General features: G+C 35.4%; 2 protein-coding genes across 2 annotated transcripts; one reads left to right on the top strand and one right to left on the bottom strand.

Moving 5' to 3' along the window:
• Positions 1–8,601: 8,601 nt before the first annotated feature.
• On the top strand, positions 8,602–16,748 carry LOC140806962 (probable E3 ubiquitin-protein ligase ARI8). The gene is made up of 15 exons (XM_073163534.1): positions 8,602–8,984; positions 10,096–10,217; positions 10,494–10,596; positions 11,296–11,386; positions 11,584–11,756; positions 12,218–12,322; positions 12,436–12,524; positions 12,871–12,978; positions 13,265–13,355; positions 13,449–13,538; positions 14,146–14,193; positions 14,469–14,540; positions 15,379–15,478; positions 15,558–15,684; positions 16,171–16,748. The coding sequence occupies exons 1-15, from the start codon at positions 8,778–8,780 to the stop codon at positions 16,439–16,441; spliced, it is 1,797 nt and encodes a 598-aa protein (XP_073019635.1). The 5' UTR covers positions 8,602–8,777; the 3' UTR covers positions 16,442–16,748.
• Positions 16,749–17,102: 354 nt separating this feature from the next.
• Positions 17,103–20,895, bottom strand: LOC140806964 (AP2-like ethylene-responsive transcription factor BBM). Its single transcript, XM_073163535.1, has 9 exons — positions 20,579–20,895; positions 19,728–20,337; positions 19,517–19,599; positions 19,361–19,369; positions 19,165–19,253; positions 18,979–19,052; positions 18,821–18,871; positions 18,547–18,623; positions 17,103–18,132 (listed from the first exon to the last, which is right to left on the bottom strand). Exons 1-9 carry the CDS (start codon positions 20,754–20,756, stop codon positions 17,330–17,332), a joined length of 1,974 nt encoding a protein of 657 aa, XP_073019636.1. The 5' UTR covers positions 20,757–20,895; the 3' UTR covers positions 17,103–17,329.
• Between the last annotated feature and the right edge of the window lie 631 nt (positions 20,896–21,526).

The following is a 21,526-nucleotide window of genomic DNA, read 5'->3' as shown; positions in this document are numbered from 1 at the left end:
GATGTATGATCTAACTCAATTGAGCAAACCTCATGAGGATGCGAGAAAAAGTTTGTATAAGTTGGTTGATATAACAACAGATGAAATATCCAACCTTGTCCAGAATTTGAGTGTAGATGATGAGACGTCGTGTGATGATATTCGATGTGACGGTCACATCGATGAAGTATGCATACATAATCCATTTATTGTTAAAGCAAAAGGAGTTACAAATGCAAATATTACACGACACTGGGATAATAAGAGAAAAAAAAAAGAAATAGAAAAAGAAAAGAAAAAGCTGAAATTCCAAGTAAGTTTTAATTTATTCAAAATTGTGTTCATATACTCGTTAAACAGTTAGATGACCATCTTCTTTGGATGTGCTAGGTGCAAAAGGAGGCAAAAAGAAGTGACAAAGTTCACAAGATGACACCACCGCACGGGAAATAAACAACATACCATCCCAACAACACTTAAATTTAACATTCTCGCAGAATCCATTTTTACCACCTCAACATTTTTTCCAGTACTCAAATCAAATGGTAACCTGTTTTTTTTATTTTCACTATTAAATCAATCCGTTTTGTATCTTAGATAGTTTTAATGTCTCGTGCAGGAAGGTAGTACAAATTTGTATACAAGTGGTCAAATGAATTTATTCCCTTATCAGTTTCAGGGTCCTCATTCATCACAAGTAAGGAATAAGGTCCTTGTCGAGGTAATTGTTTCTTGTTGTCATATCTGTTATCTGTATTTTCTGTGGTTTTTGAACATTCAATTTTCGAACTTTGTAAAATTTTACCAAGACTTCTTGAAGATGTTTAGATTGCTAACCATACATATGAACTTAGAAAAACATCAGATAACCCAAAATTAACCGGGTGGGTTGTAAGGTGGAAAAGATGGATGATTCCCTATAAACCTTCTTTTTTTTATATGTATGTGTTCGTTTCTTAAAAAAATGTCAGATTATTCGGAAACCAGTGGAGGGCCAGTGAAGGACGAATGAGGTCTGGATGCCTTCATTTCAATCGTGACATGACCACCAGGCCCGAATCCAGAGCAGTTGGTGCCAAATATTAGCTCACCCATTTTGGTGATGTGGGGTGATAGAGATCCTCTGACCCCAATAGATGGACCGGTGGGGAAATACTTAGCATCGTTGTCGGCTCGACTACCAAATGTGAATCTGAACTTGTTGGAAGGTGTTGGGCATTGCCCTCATGATCATAAGCTTGACTTGGCCCATGAGAAGTTGCTTCCTTGGCTGGCTAATCTTCCAATTTCTTACTGTATGTATGTTTTAAGGAATCATATTCTTGATTTGACAACTGTATATATATTACATATTGTATGGGGATGATGTTCTGTTTTATAAGATTTTTATATACAAAGCTGAAATAGCTTAACATACCTGTACGTAACCAAAGAATTACCAACTTCATAACTACTTTGGATTTGTAACGGGTGAATGATGAAATTGAATTTTCAAAAAAAGTTGTGAGTGTCTTCAATATGAGAAATTGTGTTCACTTTGTGATAAAGGTTGTTCATAGTAGCACCAAAACCATTCACCATCATCACTAGACTATTCTTTAAATTGATAGAGAATCAATCAACCAGTAGCTCTTCTAAGCGACAAAAAGTAAGCATTCATAAAATATATCTTAAACAAAAGTAATAAAGCATTAACTTAAATATATATTACACAAATTCTTGATAATATTAGAGAATTTTAAGCTACTGCTAACTTAATTATATCTTACATATTACAATATTAAAGAGGACACCATAGCAATACAAAGAAAAACTTAGTCATCATCATGATGTAGAGATTCCAGCAAGACTTTCAACTCTTTGGATAACTCCTCCATTCTTAATGCATTTATCTGATGCTCATGTGCTAACTCTACTTGAGCATCAACCAATTGAGCTATTTTCTTGTTTTGTTTTTTTTTTCAAACTCGAACTTGGAGCGGACGTTGACTCGAACTTGATGCGGACTTTGAAATAGAATTTGGAGCGAACATTGCACTCGAAAATTGGAGCGGACGTTGAAATCAAACCAGCAGCAACGAAAGGTTTCTTCAAGTATTCATCAAATGCTCTCAATGCCTCTTATTTATTGTGATATCCCTTGTAGCAAGCACCTCTAAAACCATTAACTTGTGCTTGAGCCTTTTCCCAGCGCTCATAAACATCGGGTTTTCTCCCATTAAAAACAACATATGTTTTCTCCTATATCAAAATAAAATTTTACAAAAAATTCAATAACTAAGCATGATATACAAAAAAAAACAATAACATAAGTTCTAATTAAAAACGGGTAAATGAATATAGAACACGAAATTAAAAAATTTACCATCGCAGCAGATAACTTTGTCGTGAGGGGATATAATAATTTCGACTAAAACATACATTGAAGATAGCACAACAAAACCATGAAGAAGCACAGTAAGAAATTAGTTAATTGTACCAACAAGATCGACGAGGTTGGCAGGCTTCTAGATTGGAAAATTTCTCATCTCAGGTAATTTAGAAATTTACGGTCATCCTATAATGTTATTCATTTTCGAACACTCCAGCCTCCAGATCTAGCTTCGCCACTTTCCTCTGGAAGATGAAATTGTGGGTGGGACAATAATATTTACCACTCTTATCAACTGTGACCGAACCATGGTTTGTGGGGGGTTAATATTTATTACAATTCAAGGAAAAAAATTATTCCTACCCATAAGTCCAATAGCTGTAAAGCAATACCACGTATCGGATGATGTATGGGTTGGGGTAATACCCTTGTGGGTAGCGTCGACTCAACCCTATTTTACCCACATTCTTTTTAATATTAAAACTCATTATTTATGGGTCTCACAGTCCACTCAATCATTTTAAAATTTTTTCATATTAAATAAATATGTTTTAAATATATTTTACATTATTTAAATCATTATTCTAATTTTAAAATAATCTTACTTTTTAATAAAATAATTTTATTAATTTCAAAAAATAATATAAATGTTTTTTTAATATAGTTATTAAATAAAGTAGATGTTCGAAAGAAATACCACGACGAAAGAAGAATTTAAACAAGAGTGTAGTGAATTGGAATGAAAATATGTGAAAATATTTGTGAGTATTTATATAAAAGAATTAAAACTAGCCATTAACTAGCCGTTATAAATTTTTGGGATTTTTCATAATTTAATTCGAATTTAATTAAATATTTCAAAAAATTTCAAATACGTGTGGGGCCTGCGTGAAAGAAAAAAAAAAATAAAAAAATTTAATCCAAAAAGCGTGGGGTCGCCCCACACGTTTTGTGGCGAGTTCCAGCACGCGCCAATTGCAAAAATAAGAGAGAGGGGAACGCCCCTCTCTCTTGTCAGTGGACATTATAATGCCCACTCACAATGGAGGGGGTGTTAAATGAGCATTAACACCTCCATTGTGGGTGCTCTTATATAGTCAAATTGGCCTCCAGGGCCAGATTGATTAGGCCGATTTGATCACGGTGGCATTTGTTGTATCAAATCTAAAGTTTATGAATAGGGATCTAAATGAGCCGAGTCGAGCCGAGCCGAACAGTAGCTGGCTCAGGCTCGGCTCGTTTAACTATTTTTTCGGCTCGAGCTCGTTACGAGCCTTAGGTTTGAAGCTCGGGCTCGGCTCGTTCGGAAATTATGACGCTCGGGCTCGGCTCGTTCATGGCGGTTCGCTAATAGCGACGGATTTGGAGTAAAAGCGTCGCTAATAGCGACGGGTATTGGAAAAAACGTCGCCGATCTAGATCGGCGACGTTTTGCTTAAACCGTCGCCAACAGCGACGGTTACGCATAACGTCGCCGATCTAGATCGGCGACGTTTCACCGTCGTAAACCCGTCGCTAATAGCGACGGGTTTTATAAAACGTCGCTAATATCGCGACGGTTTGAACAAAAATCGTCGCTAATTTTTTTTTTAAATGTTATAATTATTTAAATCTGAAATAAAAATATATTGTACTGTATAATCGAAAAAAAATTAACAAAATTTGAAAAATGTAATCATATTATTAATCTGCAAAAAATAATACAAGTGTTTCATACAAAATGAATCAGCCATGTAGCGCTCTATCTCTTCCTGTGATGTTGATTTAAAATGAATCAAATTGAATTTTCTTAATGTAATGTTGATGAGAATAACGAAATTTAATAAACTTACGTGGAGCAGGCGGGATCGCGTGTCAACGAAAGATCCATCTGCATGTCGATGTGTGTGAACGTATAGCTCCCATGACGTTGGATCTCTGCCATGTCGTGCTCGCTAAAATAAATTCAATAATCGTAAAACATTAACATTTATAATTAATGAAATATATATTTTTTCCAAAGTACAATTCAATAAATGTCACGAACATCGTCGCTCGAATATTGAACCTCTTCTGTTTCACTTTCAGTTCAAATCAATTTCGTTGTCGTGCATAACATTAACATCGACTAGATTTTGAGACGATAAAAGAAATTGAGTTGAGATGTCATGAGGTCCACTTTCGTTGTTTTGAAATGCATCGTTCGCATCAATTTGATTATGCTCAGTATTTGGCTCAACATGAGTGACATAAGCTCGCCTACGTAGAGTACTCACATGCATCCAATCTGATTCTGCTCTCTTCGTTGTTGGATAAGTCAAATACACAACTTGCGAGGCTTGCGTAGGAAACACAAATGGTTCATAGTATCCAAGACTCTTTTTTCGATTGACATCAACAATTTTGTACTTTTATTAGGAAACACAAATGGTTTGTAATTTCGTCTAAATATGGTTTGTTCTGACATTTTTTTCGATTGTAAGGACAACGGATATATCTATTTAATAAACACTCAGGATGACTAAGTGCAAATGTTACAAACGACTCTAAACGCGACAATTTATAGACAGTTTGCTAAAACCCTAAACCCTAAACCCCAAACGCGACAATTTATATTAATCGGCGATGGTTTATTTATAACAGTCGCTATTATAGCGACGGTTTGATGTAAACCGTCGCTATAATAACGACTGTTATAAATAAACCGTCGCTATAATAGCGACGGGTTTTTATAAACCGTCGCTAAATTTAATATGCGACGGTTTTAATGCAGACCGTCGCTATATAGCGACGGTTTAGTAAAAACCGTCGCTGATATTTCCGTTTTTTTCGCTCATCGACCACTTAAACGAGCCGAGCTCGAGCTCACGAGCCAGCTAAACGAGCTGAGCTCGAGCTCGAGCTCACGAACCTATTATCGAACATGTTCACGAGCTAACGAGCCGAACATCAGTAATCTCAAGCTCGGCTCAACAAAATTTTCGAGCCCAAAATAAGGCTCGGGCTCGGCTTGATAAGCTTAACGAACGAGCCCGAACGAGCTTTTTAACGAGCCGAGATCCGAAAGCTCGCGAACAGTTCGGTTAATTTACATCCCTATTTATGAGCAAGACAAAGCTCATTGAATATTTGGCAGTTAAAGCACAAATCTCACATGTTAATAGGGGCAGTTGGCCAATTGATGGTGCAAAAAGAGTTAATTAATTGCCCAAAATCCGTGAATAAAGAAGATGGATGGCATCATGATAGAGCTCATACAAAAAATTCATCATCAATAATACAAGCAAAAATGATCGCTGCACATTTTTAGTATAAATTCAAGCTAGTCAATTTTAATTTTAATACTTTAAATTTCATTTACATTTTTATATCTTATAGTTTCAACATATTTTATTTCAATCTTTGTGTTTTCTTCTATGTGAAAAATGTTTATTCCATTTCGTGCAATATAATTAATATGGTTGTTATTATGAATTTTTCTTCCAAATTTCTTCATTTTAATAAGTCAATTTCCTAGTTTTTGTCACTTACCTATGAAATTATAACTAAAAATCGATTCGATATTCACATTGTTTGCAAAAAAGAGTCAGATTTCAAGTTTGACCCGATCTCGTACTTGCGCCGACTGACATTAACAATTGATCGTCTTATATATCAAATTGCAACTGTTTGTCTAATACAACATATTTAAAAAAAAAATCAACACACAAATAAAAAGACAACATAAACTATAAATTTTAGTATCATAGAGAATGTCGACTGAAATGTTACACACTAAAGAGGAAAGACGTTGATTTTTGAGATATCTATTTCCACGAGCGAACTCATGATATACACTACAAATAATATTAATACGTATATGTAAAACATGTATAAAATAATTGACTAATTACTAATTAAATGTCGATATTTTCCTTCATGAATTAAATTCCAAGTGTAAATAGTTGTGTTTGTCATGAAATTTGCGGGCGTGTCATGCACGTGTTCGTGCCAAACTTGTAGAATAACCTGACTTTTTTATCAAACGTTGCGACTCTCGATTTGATCGTTCGTTCTAATTCCCTCGAAATGACTCCAAAAAATATGAACACGGAATGAGGAATATAATGAAATTAAAAGGGGAATCCATAAACAACATCAGCATTCATTATGTTGTTATAAATTCGAACAAAGTTTTTACATGAAACGTGGATGGACATACTAAAAATCTATTGAAGAAAATAGCTGGAAATAGAAGTAAAAACAGACAAATGAGAGAAACTCCGCAGAGCGTTGCTATGGATTTTTTGTGTTGATTTGTCGGTCCTCTTCTCTGATTCTCTTCTTTCCCTTTTGTCACTTTCTGTACATCAGTTTCTTCTTCCCACGATCACCCCACGATCTTCTACCCTGGGTAATGGTCATAACTGGCAATAGGGGTGAGCAAAATATCGGTCAAACCGAGAAAACCGAAAAAACCGAAAAAATTTAGAAATTCGGTTCGGTTTAATCGGCTTAATCGGGTTATTCGGTTTAGAAATTCGTTTAATCGGTTTATTCGGTTCGGTTCGGTTTTCTTGGGAAAAAAATCGGTTAGACCGATAAAACCGAATATATATATATATATGTTGGGCCTCAAATTTGGATAGGATGCATTTTTATTTTTATTGGGCTTTTTACACTATGAAAAGTTAGAAACCCAATTCTATTGAAATAAACCCAACTATGAAATGAATATACCCACTTTATTTCAAATCCAAATAATTCGATCCAAATATAACATCAAATAATTTACCAAAATAATGCAACCAGGGTGTATTAGAATAAGATACAAGAGCATTTTTTATAATCCAAATAAACCTAAAATTGTGTTAAATTGTCTTCGTTTTCTTAATTGATCAAACTTAGGCTAGGTGAATTGATTATCTCTGTATATTTGAATCATGTATTAAATTCAGTTGTAGTTTTGTGTAAATATGCTTAAAAAGTTTATTTAATAAAAAAATCGGTTATTTCGGTCGAAAACCAAAATAACCGAATTTTTATCGGTTCGGTTTCCTTGGTTTTCTTTTCAAAATTTGGTCGGTTCGGTTTTCCAAAAAAAAAATCGGTCGGTTCGATTTTCGAAAAGTTCGGTTCGGTCGGTTCGGTTCTGACCGATTGCACACCCCTAACTGGCAACACGTTTTTTCGCTGGGCCAACTGTCACTTTACTTGAGCTTTATCCATTGGGATGTGGTTTGAGCTTCAAGGATTTTTGGCTAAACTGCCCCATTATTTGGATTATTGACCAATCAATTGAGCTAAACAAGTTGATTTAATTAATTTTCAACCATTAATAATTTATGTAATAGCACACGAGGCCATATATTCACAAAAAATAAAAGAAAAAAAACACGAGGTTATATATTATAACAAAAACTTATGTGAGACGATCTCAGACATATCTCTTATTTGAGTCATACATAAAAAATACTATTTTTTATACTAATAGTATTACTTTTTATTGTGAATATCGGTAGGGTTGACTCGTCTCACATATAAATATTCGTGAGACCGTCTCACAAAAGAACTATTAATATATTTATTCCATTACATGAATAAATCTCTGCAAGGGAGATTCAAGCGAAGATCGAAATATATACTTGTAAAAAAAAATTAAAGGATAATTTGTAAAGGAAATAATTAAATGATAATTTGTAATTTAATTTATGAGTATTTTTTGACGTGCACGAATCAACCATCTTTCGGCAAAATCCAAACATCAAATCAAACTTCCATCTTTTCAACTTTTAGCGTTTGTTTGGTTTGTGTTTTTTTTTTTAATGTTTGAAGGTCATTTTTATATATTTTTTAAAATGACACGTATTTAAAAAATATATGGTCTAAGTAATTTGATATCAATTATTTCATGATAACATTACGTAACAAAAATATTAATTAATTTTTATGGGAATGTTTTTTGTTTTATTTTTATTAGACAAGTCTGACCTGATTCGATCTATAAAAAATATTATTTTTATATCAAAAATATTATTTTTCAGCATAAAAATAGATCAGACCGATCGGTTTTTTACATTGAATTCAAGCGCACTAGTCATTTATTTTATTTATATAATTATTTTTTTAGAAATGACATATTTGTATGTGGAGAAGTAGGCCTGGTTCAGAAATTTGAAGCAAAGGCAAGAATAAAATTGGCGTGTCCACTATTTTATAATAATAATAATAATATTTAAAAAAAAGAGAGGAATGGTAACCATGTTTCTTGTACATTGTGCATCGATAGTTGAACCTTAATTTTCCCCGTGATCGTAGAGAATCAAGGAATCAACTCCAAATGGAGTTTTTATTCTCTTTCCGAAACCCAAACGTCTCTCAAATTCAGTTCAATTAGCTTATCATATACTGAAAAAGGTAATCATTGCCTAAAAAAAGTGGGATTAATTTCGAGGGGGGAGTGTTGGGGATGGAATCGGAGGATGAGATGGCAGTGACGATGACGGAAGATTCCAACGACGATGAGGATTTTTACGGCGGTGGAAATGATGACGCTGATTCCGACTTGGATGACGTTATCATGGACTGTGATGGATTTATGGACCATGATTCAGATGATTCCGATGGTTTCTCCTCCTCTCATAACCAACTCCAGCTCCACCACCATCGGTCACAGGTTATTGCTGTGATTTATCTATATTGATCGTTTTTGTTAAAAAAGCATTAATTTTTTAGTGAGCGGTGCACGCTTTAGCTAAGGATATGTGGTTTAGCTAGGTGACTTTAAGCGTATTGATTATTTAGGGATGTCCTCTGCACGGTTTGGATTGGATAGTAGGCGAGGTTTTGGTATTTTATTTCTGTGATCGTTGGAATTCTTTTTCCTGTTGTTTCTTTGATCTGTTGCTATTATTATATTGTTCGGCTAATGCTACTTTTTGAGAAGTGTCTCATTTAATGTGTCCATTGTAATTTATGGCATGTTCTTTAGGATGTGGTGGTGGACGAAAAGAAATGAGTCTTCCATCTCAGATTGTTTCTGTCATTTCCCTTGCCTTGGCGGCACGGGGTGGAGCCAGACCTGAGGTTTAGGGTGTATATTTTCAAGCATTTCTCAGGGTCAGAATCTAAGTTATGTCTAAGGATTTTTAAAGTCTTAAAACTTGTAGTTAAAGTAAATAAATTTCTGGAAGATGAGGCTGGTCACTTGACCCCTCCCCCCCAACCCTCCTGTAACTCCTTCCCTGCCCTTTCTGGGGCCTACGGTTTGGCTGAAAATTGTCTCTTGCTGAAGTCAAGGGTGAATAAAATGTTTGATTCATGACTGTATGCTAACCCTATCAAATGTTGGACTGTGATAATTATGGTATCCTTTGAAGGGTGGAAAACGCCCATGTTCTAGCTTTTAAGTGTCTTATCGTTTCGTGGATAAACTTTTTTTAATTTGTTGTGAACTGAAAATCAAGGTTTGCCAAAAGGTATATAGCACTGAGCGTGTGAAGGTAAAAGTTGAGTGACCCAAACTGGAGGTTGTTTCAATCGATGGCTTCATTAACCTTCTGCATTTGTGCCAATATTCACATGTCTAAAGTTCTGTTTATTTTAAAATTATAAGATTGTTTAGAACTCTTTTTTTACTCTCCAATCTAATCAAACCTCTTATCCTGATTATACAAAGCACTGACCCATTCTGCATTCTTACACTTGAGCAATCTTCATTATGTTTTCTGAAATAAAGCATTTGAACAGTTTACATGGTTACTAATTGTTTATACTCCCTTCTTTAGAACTATACCATTTTGAGTGAAGATGAGATTCGACAACATCAAGAGGAAAGCATTGCTAAAGTTTCTATGGTTCTCTCAATCTCAAGGGATGCTGCAGGAATCTTGCTCCGGCATTACAACTGGTAGCAAAAAAATTTGAGTGGGCTCTTTTAATGGGTTGTTTGGATTAGCTATAATTTTAACCATGTATTGTGATCATACATGATCACACGTTGTGAAAGTGGATTTGAAAGTGATATGGTTTGTTAATCTCACCTTGTTGTCAATGGAAAGTGGATTTGTTGAAGTAAAAAACTGCATTTTTTTGCTGATTAACTACTGAATGTGCTTAACTTTATTGAGTTGGTTATTTTATTTATTTGGTGAATAATTCCTTCACGTGTGCTCTTGACTCACAGGAGTGTCAGTAAGGTGAATGACGAATGGTTTGCTGATGAAGAGAAGGTTCGTAAGGCTGTTGGTTTGTTGGAGAATGACATTCCTCTTCCTAATGCTAAAGAGGTTATCCTAATATGTAGAAGTTTTGTTGATTTTTTATTGTACATATTGATAACTATAATCATTTTATGAAAAAACATTCAGCCTACATTACCTTCACTGAGCATCCATCGAATTAAATCATACAAATCATCACAAGTGAATCAATTAATTTCAAATTTGTGTATGCTGTATCTTCGTGGCGGGGTTTCTTTGATTCCAGTGACATACGCCCCCCCACCCCTCCCTTTTCCTCTGCTTCTCATCACCATAAGGACTGACTATAACCACTGGAGTAAAAAATTTATGTTGCTTTTGTATTTTGTGGAAGACTTACCACTATAATTTTGAACTATAGCAGGAGAATTTTGGACAGAGAAATTGATGAGCTAAAGTCACCACTGCAGTCATTTTTACCTGGTGCATCTGTGGTTCAGAATTAGCGATCCCAAACTCACTATGATACCATGAGGATATGAAAAAATATTCAGTCTATATTACTCATTCTGCAGTATTTCATAAATAATGTCGCTTTGAAGGTGTAATGCAACAAAGATACATGTTTTATGGGATGCATAATCACCAGTTGTGGAAAAATAACAGAAATAGATCCCTAACATTAAATATATTATTCATATCAATATTCTCAGAATCTCCAGTACTCTAAGTCTCGGATTCTTTTACTTTCGTTCATGTAAACTTAGCCTTTCACTTTCTCTGCAGCTGACCTGTGGAATTTGCTTTGAAAATTACCCTTGTGATAGGATGAGTGCTGCTGGTTGTGGCCATCCCTTTTGTTTCATGTGTTGGCAAGGTTTGTATTTGTACATGTTCCCATTATTATTATTATTATTATTATTATTATTTTTCTGCTTCTGTTCATTAGAGATGATATGATTTTCTTCTGATTGGCCTGAAGGGATGATTTGTCAACTGTGGAATTCTGCTCTATAAATCATTTTATGACATCTGTTTTTTGTTCTAAGTTTTTAATTGTAATTCATTGTGTAGGTTATATTAGCACTTCCATAAATGATGGCCCCGGATGTTTGCAGTTGCGTTGTCCAGATCCATCCTGTGGAGCTGCTGTTGGCCAGGATATGGTGAATAAAATTGCTTTAAATGACAATAAAGTGAAACATAATCGCTACTTTTTGAGATCGTTCGTCGAAGATAATAGGAAGGTAAACGAGTTCATGCAACTTTGTTATCGGGACATACTTTTTTAACCGTAGAATACATAGCATTTTTTCTCGTGGAGGCTCTTAATACTCCTATTATGGAGTGCTCCGGATGTTCAGATTTTTTTTGAAAGCTTAATTCGAAGAGGCTGCTGAGACTAGTCGTACTTTCATTACTATTAACGAGAATGACCAAACAGTTTAAGTTAAATCCGTGCACTTTTTTTGTTGTTTCAATCTGTGAACTTTCGTTGTTTGTTTTTCTTTCCATTAAAAATTGAAATCTAGGTTGTGGCAGATTCTCGATATCCATGGACTTTGCGGGTTCATTTTTTCTTCATAATGATAGGAAGTCACCTTCTGTTTTATTTCAATATCATGATTGGGACTTTGTTGGAGCACCGTATATAGCTATGTCTTGTGCTCAAATTTTTCCATCTTTCTTTATTCCATTTCATCCACAGATGAAATGGTGCCCAGCACCGGGCTGTGATTTTGCTGTAGATTTTATTGTTGGTGGTGGAAGCTACGATGTTACTTGTCGCTGCTCCCACTGTTTTTGCTGGAATGTGAGTCTTCATTCACTCTTCTAGTCCTTTTTCCTTCATTTTGGACTAACTATTATTAGTATATTACAATCTTTTTTGTTCCAGAATAAAGCAATTAATCTAGTCCATTGCAGTGTGTTGAGGAAGCTCATCGCCCTGTTGATTGTGGAACTGTGGCCAAATGGATATTGAAGAACAGTGCCGAGTCTGAAAATATGAACTGGTATATTTCACAATACTAGTTAATTGGAAATCATGGGTGTCAAAATTAATTCCTTCATATGTTTTTTCCATGACTTTGCAACATTGTTTTGACAGAACATGGCAATTTCTTATTGCTTTTAAATGGTATTTATAAATTTTCAACACAAAGAAATGGTTGTGTTTAAATATACCTTGAAGATAAATTAGTACTAACTAAAAGTACTCATTCACACATTTTATTTTCTCGATTGATATTATAGTTGCGACTTACCAGCGACACCCCCCTCCGAAAAAAAATTATGTAATATTATACAGTTTGCTTAATATTGTCATGACTAAATGACATTGGTCTGGTCTTATTTCAGGATATTGGCTAATTCTAAGCCGTGTCCAAAATGCAAGCGGCCTATTGAGAAGAATCAAGGTTGCATGCATATCACGTGCACGCCACCTTGTAAATTTGAGTTTTGCTGGTATGTTTGTTGCTCTGTTGATGAAAGACAAATGTCCCAAGGTTTTTAATAAGCCATCGATTATAGATTAAATTTCACTCTATGTACATATTGGATTTAAGATATCGATGACTCTGTAGTGATTCTTTATTTTTTCCGCCATACTCTTTTGCATGCTAAGATGATGCAACTCACACAAAACACAAGCTGCAAAATTTTTGTTCTCATCTGCCTCTGTCTTCCATGTTTTGTGGAGTCTGTAGAAAATTCTTGTCATCTCATTTCATATGATGGGACACACTTGCAGGCTCTGCCTTGGAGCATGGTCTGAACATGGCGAAAGAACCGGTGGATTTTACGCCTGCAACCGTTATGAAGTTGCCAAGCAAGAAGGAGTGGTGAGATTATAAGTTTGTTACTTTCTCATGTGTTTCTAACAGCTTTATCTTCATATCATGTCTCTATTAACTTAATCTTCCTGTTGTTTACAGTATGATGAAGCTGAAAAACGTAAAGAGATGGCTAAAAATTCTTTAGAAAGATATACACATTACTATGAAAGATGGGCTACAAATCAATCGGTATGCTGATTTTTGCTTATTTTATCATGTTGTGGTTTGGCATACTTTTCTGATGGTTTCTCAAGTTGATTGTAGTGGCCATGATGTTTGTGAAATATTTAATTTACGTTTTGTCTTCATTCTCAGTTAATTCATACCTTGTGTGTTCAGAGTTGGATTGCGACACTGCATTATTCACATCTAAACACCTTACAAGAATCTTTTCTTTATTTCCTTGACATTGTTACTCTTAAACATGCAGCGGGACATGTTAGAAATAAGAGGAAACTTTTTGTCGTCTCTTTCGTATCATATGCTTGAAATATTGTGAAGTGGGCATTTCTTTTTTTTATTACAAAGGCAACTCACTATCACATGATTAACAGATTCAGGAATTTATGTATTTATCACAATGCCTCAAGGATTAATTGAAGTGGCACGTGCTCAAAAATCCAATCTAGTAGTATGATTTGGCTTGCTATCGCATCTTCAATTTGGTTGTGATAAATGCATATGTGTTCTTATTCCCGAGATGTATAATTCTGTACTTGTACCATCATTTGTGATACCATATTTCGTATATGTTTTGCATGGCTAAATCTAAATTTATAATTTTTCTTTTCTGCAGTCAAGGCAAAGAGCACTTGAAAACCTGCACCAAATGCAAACAGTACATGTAAGAAACATACTTCACTCTGAAGCTCACTAATTCTCCACTTTGGAAGATTTGTACCGTTCCTAGCACCTTACTGTAAATGAGACCAACAAACCCAGTAATGTTACTAGAATAAACTTCTGGCCAAAATGTCTTCACTTGAAGGACCTTTTTCCGTAATATAAACCTTTTGTATGTATCAGAGTGTTCTAATGATATATTAGTATCTTGAGCATAAGTACCCTGAATTATTTTCAGAGCTGAAGAAGTATATTGATGCTGACTTTATTATGCAGCTAGAGAAACTAAGCGACAAACAGCGTCAACCTGAATCTCAGCTTAAGTTCATCATAGAGGCCTGGCAACAGGTAAATCTTAGTTTCATCATTTTTTTTATAAAAAACAATATTTTATTAATAATAACTTTAGACAAGGTACAACAGTAGACAAGTGATCCACTGTCATCAAGAAGTACATGATATGAATTTATCTCAATGATACGCATCATCCCAATCTCTCATCAAATCTAAAATCGAGACATTCTTAAAATCTTGATGAACTCCAATCCACATTACAATGTTGATCTTTATTTTTTCCCAGCATTCATCATTTTTACTATGGCTAGAGCCTAGAGGGCATTGTTTTCATGGATGTGTCATGCATTGGCCGCTTCAACTCGGAGAAGAGTTTGCGTGGACTGTCAATACACATGATAGATGTCATTTAAAGCACTGAAAGGTATAATCATGCTAGGACTTGCTTCTCGAGCAAAAAAGGCCAAAAGAGATGGTTTTGAAGAAGTGAATTTCAATTTATCAAACTGTCTATTTTTTCACTTACATCTCACCAGAAAAAATCAGCTCAAAAACCATCTTTAATTGTTGCCTAGTAATTAGAAGAGGTAGAAAAGAATTTTGAACCTCCTCTTCATCTACTTCAAGAACTAACTGTAATTTCTTCTATTGTATCGCCAAGTAACTTGTATCTATGTGCTATTTGGTAGCATTTCACTATGAATTTGATATTTCGTCCTCCGTAGCATGTGCTCTTTGTTTCTATGGGTTAGATTATACTGAACGTGTCTAGGAAGTAGGCTACGAATTACAAACTATAGACACATTAGGACATGGGACTTATGTTGATCATCCAAGCTCTTAAAAAGTACACCAGTTTTTTAGCTTATTTGCTTGCATTGGCCTTTTACAGATTGTTGAATGTAGACGAGTTTTGAAATGGACATATGCATATGGATATTATCTACCTGGGGATGAGCTTGCTAAGAAGCAGTTTTTTGAGTATGTACAAGGTCTGCAATTTATCCTACTTCGAATATGTTGATTTGGTCTTTCATTCGCATTTTACCCCTTTATCTCTGTATTCTTTAGGTGAGGCAGAGTCTGGTTTGGAACGGCTTCATCAATGTGCAGAGAAGGAATTTCAGGGCTACCTAAATTCTGAGGGTCCATCAAAAGAGTTCAATGAGTTTCGAACAAAGTTGGCAGGATTGACCAGGTGAACCCAACTAACATTCTCTCTTCTGCTTAACTTGCGTACTCCATATTTAATATTTGATGATGCGTTGTGCCCTTCAAACATACCGATCCTTGTTCACCAAAGGCGCATTGTTTAACCCAATTAATTCGACACCTTGTATTTTCCTCAAACAAACCCAGTTTGTGCCCATTCTTCCATGAAGAAAAAATTGTTCTGGATCATTAGATGTTGAATTGATCTCAACTTTGCTCTAGAATTATGTTTTTCAAGTAGTCCTGGTTTACAGATAATTAACATAGATAATTATGTTCTCCGGGTAGAGTTATGAGTGCAGGAAAAAGTGCTTGTCACTCTTTAACCAAGTGAGAATTGTGATGTCTTCTTCCTTTCACTGAGAAGAATTAACAGGGCCTCTCAATATAGGTTTTTCCTCTCTTAGATAAATATATGTTTTCTAATATTTAACTTGAACTCATTCACCTTCCTGAATTTCAAAAATTGCAGCGTTACTAAGAATTATTTTGAGAACCTCGTTAGAGCTTTAGAAAATGGTCTATCAGATGTAGACTCTCATGCAGCAAGCAGCAGAGCAGGTAGCTCCAATAATCTGGGAAGTGGCAGTGGCAAAGGAAGAGGCAGTCGGGGAAAGGGAACTGCGTCCAAATTAAGCAGTTCTACAAACTTAGATGACTCGGATCACTGGTCTTGTGATTACTGCACACTTGTCAACGATAAATCAGCTACCATTTGCCGTGTGTGCCAGCAGCGCAGGTGAACAAACCAGGTCATTCCTTATTGTTATATTTAAAATGAAGCCGCTAGTATTGGCTGCTTCTGTGTCAAGCACCTGGTTCTCAGTGCTAAAGCCATCATCTGCAGAAGACTTAGTAAAGGAATATGATTTGTACATAATCGTTTCGGATGTGTTAGATGCCCGAAAACATTTCTATGTTGTATATCATATTTAATATTTTCTACTGTTAGGAGACAAAATAAATTTATGTTGTAAGGTTTGTAAGTAGAAACCTAAGCACTGGACTTGATAAATTTGTGAATTATAAACGACAAAATTCACGTTTCTATTTTTTTCACGACATATTGTTCAGTTACTTTTGAGTTGCGACTACCATGAACTCTATTTTTGTTTGGGATCCATAGTTATTAGTTTTTTATACTTATTAAATTGCTTGCCCACGAAACAATTCTCCTCGGTCTGTTTTCTTTTTGTAACTGTATTTATATGACAAAATGTACCTCTATTAACTTTGCTGATTTCAAAAGCGTGTCCTATAATTACACATCCGAGTGAGATAAGTTTTGCCTTCAAAAATCAAGAAAGCAGAAAAATTCCCCATTCTTTGTATTTCAAAGTTCAAAATTACAAAGCCTGGTATGTCAGTATGAGAGGACATAATCACAGGAGACTTCACAAAATTCATAGCCACAATGTGATCGCCGGCTACGGAGCAACCTCTGTAATGTCCTTACAATGTATTTCGTTTGCAGCAAGCCGCAAATATTAGAGAAAAACATGTGTAAACCAGATGAAGAATCCTTGTCCAACTAGAATGTTTCCTACTAAAAATCAAGAAAGATCAGATCAAACAACTATAAGTTAGATCTATATACGCCGTTCCTGAGATGTTACTTAAGCCAGGGACTTCTATGTGTCGTTCCAAACGGAAAAATTCGAAGATCCTAGATTTGACAGAGAACTAGGAATATAGATATGGCAATTTGATCCCTGATCATAAATAGCACTTGACTTTACTACTCCACTTGAATGATACAAATTTCTTGTATGGGGATAAACATCCGTTGATCCAAACATTCCCTCTAGATTTCCCTCGCCGTGCCCCAAGAAACCATTTTCCCGATTTTGATTCTCGTTTCCAACGATCACAGTGCCCATATTGATCGGCCCCCCAAGAAAGCTGTTTCCAGTGGTTGTAGCATTCCCATCTCCATTATTCCCATACATAACGGAATTCGACCCCGAGCTATGCTCCATAGAAGAAGAATCCAAGCTCATCAGATTGTGCAACACGTGAGAAGATTGAGAGAGTGCGTTTCCCAACTGAAGCCGATGCTGAATATTGTTGTTATCATTAAAACCATGACTGACTATATCTTGATTTTGCTCTTGTTTGCACCACATTCGGGTTTGATTTGCATAACCGTACATGTTCAATGGCTGAGCTTGCTGGAATCCAATTGCAGGCCACCCGTAGCCATTTGCAAGATTATTCGGCCAGCAGTTTCCTTGCTCGGACCATTGGATTTCTAAGGCCGATTCTTGGTTTTCAGCTTCCTTTAAACGCTTAGCAGCACTACCGATTGGTAAACTGTTGCTTTCGAGTATGCTTTTGACATCATACCGATTGATTTCGAAGTTAGTCACGGCATTTAGGCCACGGAATTTGATTGCTGCTATGTCATATGCTTCTGCTGCTTCCTCTTGTGTGCCTTTATAAGAAATCAAGATATCAAGAACAGTATAATGCCATTACTTCCGAGAAAATGAATGAAAATCAATAACCAAAAAAATTAGATATGAATTTAAATTGAAGTATTGTATGGTTAGATTTATTTTCCGTAATTCTGAAAAATGTTTCATGTGCACCGACTCACCAAGTAGTTTTTTTTTAAAAAAAACTATACAATTATTTTAAAATTTGACATAATATGCACATATTATGCACTGCATCTCATAATTATAAACTGTTCGAGTGATTAAAACTAGAATTTTAACTAATAACTATATGAGTGGAAATATACTTTTGGGGAAAGAATTAATTTGAGGATAATGTGAGTGCTTGGTAAACATTTTCCAGAAAAATAAATAAAATATAGCCCAATAACTTCATGCAAGAAACTTACTGAAAGTTCCCAAGTAAAGGTCTTTGTTCCCTGCAACTCTTCCTATTCTTGCTTGCCATCTTCCATGCTGATGATGCCTGTTAAATTATTACACAATCTTCATTTAATTTGCCAAATAACATGTAATGATAAATACTGCATATTATTTATCAAGAAAGTATTATTGTTTACAAAAATGTCAATAAGCTGAAAACTATGTTGAATCTTGACTAGCTCCATATTCATGCCCGATATAACACGTACACATGATATAATACAGATCATATAGATTTACCTTGTAACTCCCCGATAAATGGACGCGCCGCGAGAGAAACCGCTACTTTTTCTGGATTAAAAATGTAGTTAAGTGATTTGCTCAACAGATATATACAGATAACAAAACCATGATATGCTTTTCCCATTAATTCTTATTGATATATAGTTTCAGATTACCTTCTTAATGATGCTACATATTCTTGCCTAGTCATGTGCTTCATTTCCTCCACTTCTTTCTCATAGTTGCTAATCTGAATTAAAATTTTGGAGGTAGTACTCAATTATTATTAGAAATACAAATATTGGAGTATTTATATTTAATCCAAACACTTTATAAAGCAATTGGCAATCAAGATCACTGACAGGAAAATTTGTAGTGGTAGTGGTTCCCCAGTATTTTAAAGCTGCTAAATCATAAGCTCGAGCAGCCTTTTCTTCCTTATCATAACCTCCTACATATATATACAGAAAATCATACGAAGTTCTGAAGCAGAAACTTAAAGAAAATGGGAAATTTTATGTAATACAAAGTTACATGAGTTGTATTAACATGACTTACCCAAGTAAACTGCAGTAAGATTGAATCATTCAACAAGAAGTTCATAGAAAGGAGACAAAGAAACAAGTGTTAAACAAATAATAAATAAATCTTAATCATGATTAATAATTAAAAAATTAGAAAAAATAAATAATGGCAGACACTTTATTCATATACCTTGCCTTCCTTTCCGGGTTTGTCCTTCTCTTCTGCAACTATTATCCCACAAATGTGATTCATATCTTCCAGTCCATCTATGCCTGCTCAGATTCAATAATGAGTATAAAAAATTACATCTTTATACTATTTAAACAAAACCCATAAAAGAACTATCATGAAATACAAAAAAAAAAAATAATAATAATAACAAGAAAACTTTATAATCTACCTCGTTACACCACGGTAAATGGAGGTCCTTTGTCCAACTGTGTCTAAATTTTTCCTGGTCACAGACTCTATTGCACCACTGGACGTTTGACTGTCAACTGGTTGCTTATCCTTATCTGATGCACAACTATCCGCTGCACTGTTGTTGTTGTTGTTGTTACCAACATTCACAAGTGGTAAGTTTTGAGAGCTCGACTGCGAGCATGTGCTCATAGAAAGTGACAAGGTCTGAGCACCGGTAGCTACCGGTGCCGCCTTGGTACAGGCCTTTATCTCCGCCGTGTGTGGTGGCGTGGGGTTGTTTCTGAGCCAGCTCTTTATCATGGAGAGGCCGATAGTAGTGTTATTGTCGGAGGGATTTATACTTTTGTGAGAGGTGGCGTCTGTTTCTTGGTACATGTTGTAAGAGTTAGCGAGGGTGCTATTGGTTTGATAATTTGTGGGATTTGTAACATTACGCTTCTTGAGCTGTTGATGATGATGATCGGTGGTGAAAGAGTGCATCCCAACTCCGAGAAAGTTTTCAAGTTTTGGGCTCTCTTGAATCTCCAAGTTATGGCTGCCGCATGAGATTATAGTACTCATCCCCGCTTCTCCCTTCATAATCCAATCTTCAAGAAAAGAAAAAAATAACAAAAAGACTCTTAAACTTAACCCCAATTTTTTCTGCATGAAGTGAAGTACTTCATCATCATCATCAAAACTAGAGGGACAGCACCAGAAATTTTACTTTCAAGTAAAAATACAAAAATCTGCTAGCGACAAAATGGGCACAAATCTACATAGCTAAACTCATGTTGTTCTTTTTTCAAAAAAGAGAAAAAAAAAAAAAAGGACTAACGATGAAGTTACCATGAGATTGAGGATCCGAGTTAGCAGTGTTGGCGGTGTTGAAAGCTTCTAAAATGCCGAAAGGAGGTGGAATGACTGAATCGGAGGGCTGTGTGAGACCAAAACATTGATCAGAGACTACTGCAGATTGTTGTCGAGGTGAAAGAGAGAACTCTAACCAGTTATTCCTCGAACCCATTTTCACAAATATACTGCAACGACAATAATTAAGATTTGATTTTGAGATGCTGGCAAGATATTTTTTTCTGCTAGCATATATTATTGATTAATAATATATGTATGATTATAAGAAGCAGAAGCTGATGCATGTACCTAAACGTGAAGTGAATCTAAAGCAGATTTTTAAAGAAATGTTGGCAAGTGAAGAAGATATATATGCAAGACTCGGTAGTGCTTAGTCACACATCTCTCGAACTATCCCGTTGGGGGGTGCGGTGCTGATCCCAAGAACCAGTCTGAATATTTCAGCTAGCCAGTTCCGGGTTTAATCAGGGACATAATTGTCATTTCGCTTTGCACCTGAAATAGGACTGATGCCGCTCTAGAAAAGATGAAGACCCTCTTGAGTGTAAATGTTGCCAATTGGTTTTATTTAAAAAAATTATAGGAAAAATGATGTCCTTTTAAAAAAGAATTGCCGGGAAAAAGCCCATCTTAGCCTCTATGTTGGTACGCCCCTGGTAAGACGCAAGCGGCACCGGATTGGGTGTGTCCGGGCGAAGCTAAGATTCCGGACCGAATGGTGAAATATTAGTAATTTCTATGATATTTGCGGGTTTGCACGTATGTATAATGTTGATCTAAAACTGGAGACATCCAGAACTAGGTATGGATCCATGCACCATTGGGGCTTCTGTATTCTAGTTAGTTCAATATGGCTATGAATGGGGCAAACCTCGGAATAATCGCTGTTTTATGAAGCATGAGCCATCCTTGCACGTACATAGT

Source organism: Primulina eburnea, chromosome 12, assembly GCF_022965805.1.
Source record: "Primulina eburnea isolate SZY01 chromosome 12, ASM2296580v1, whole genome shotgun sequence".
NCBI lineage: Eukaryota > Viridiplantae > Streptophyta > Magnoliopsida > Lamiales > Gesneriaceae > Primulina > Primulina eburnea.
The sequence above is the reverse complement of the archived record's forward strand: the minus strand, read 5'-3'. Positions and strand labels throughout refer to the sequence as shown.

What these genes read in the sequence shown, in the direction of transcription:
- LOC140806962 (XM_073163534.1), top strand. Translation starts at nt 8,778, where the DNA reads ATGGAATCGGAGGATGAGATGGCAGTGACGATGACGGAAGATTCCAAC. An exon ending in TCATAGAGGCCTGGCAACAG is followed by an intron (nt 14,541 to 15,378) that starts GTAAATCTTAGT and finishes GGCCTTTTACAG; the next exon opens with ATTGTTGAATGTAGACGAGT. An exon ending in AAGTTGGCAGGATTGACCAG is followed by an intron (nt 15,685 to 16,170) that starts GTGAACCCAACT and finishes CAAAAATTGCAG; the next exon opens with CGTTACTAAGAATTATTTTG.
- LOC140806964 (XM_073163535.1), bottom strand. Translation starts at nt 20,756, where the DNA reads ATGGGTTCGAGGAATAACTGGTTAGAGTTCTCTCTTTCACCTCGACAA. An exon ending in CTACCACTACAAATTTTCCT is followed by an intron (nt 19,053 to 19,164) that starts GTCAGTGATCTT and finishes ATTTTAATTCAG; the next exon opens with ATTAGCAACTATGAGAAAGA. An exon ending in CCTTTACTTGGGAACTTTCA is followed by an intron (nt 18,133 to 18,546) that starts GTAAGTTTCTTG and finishes TTTCTTATAAAG; the next exon opens with GCACACAAGAGGAAGCAGCA.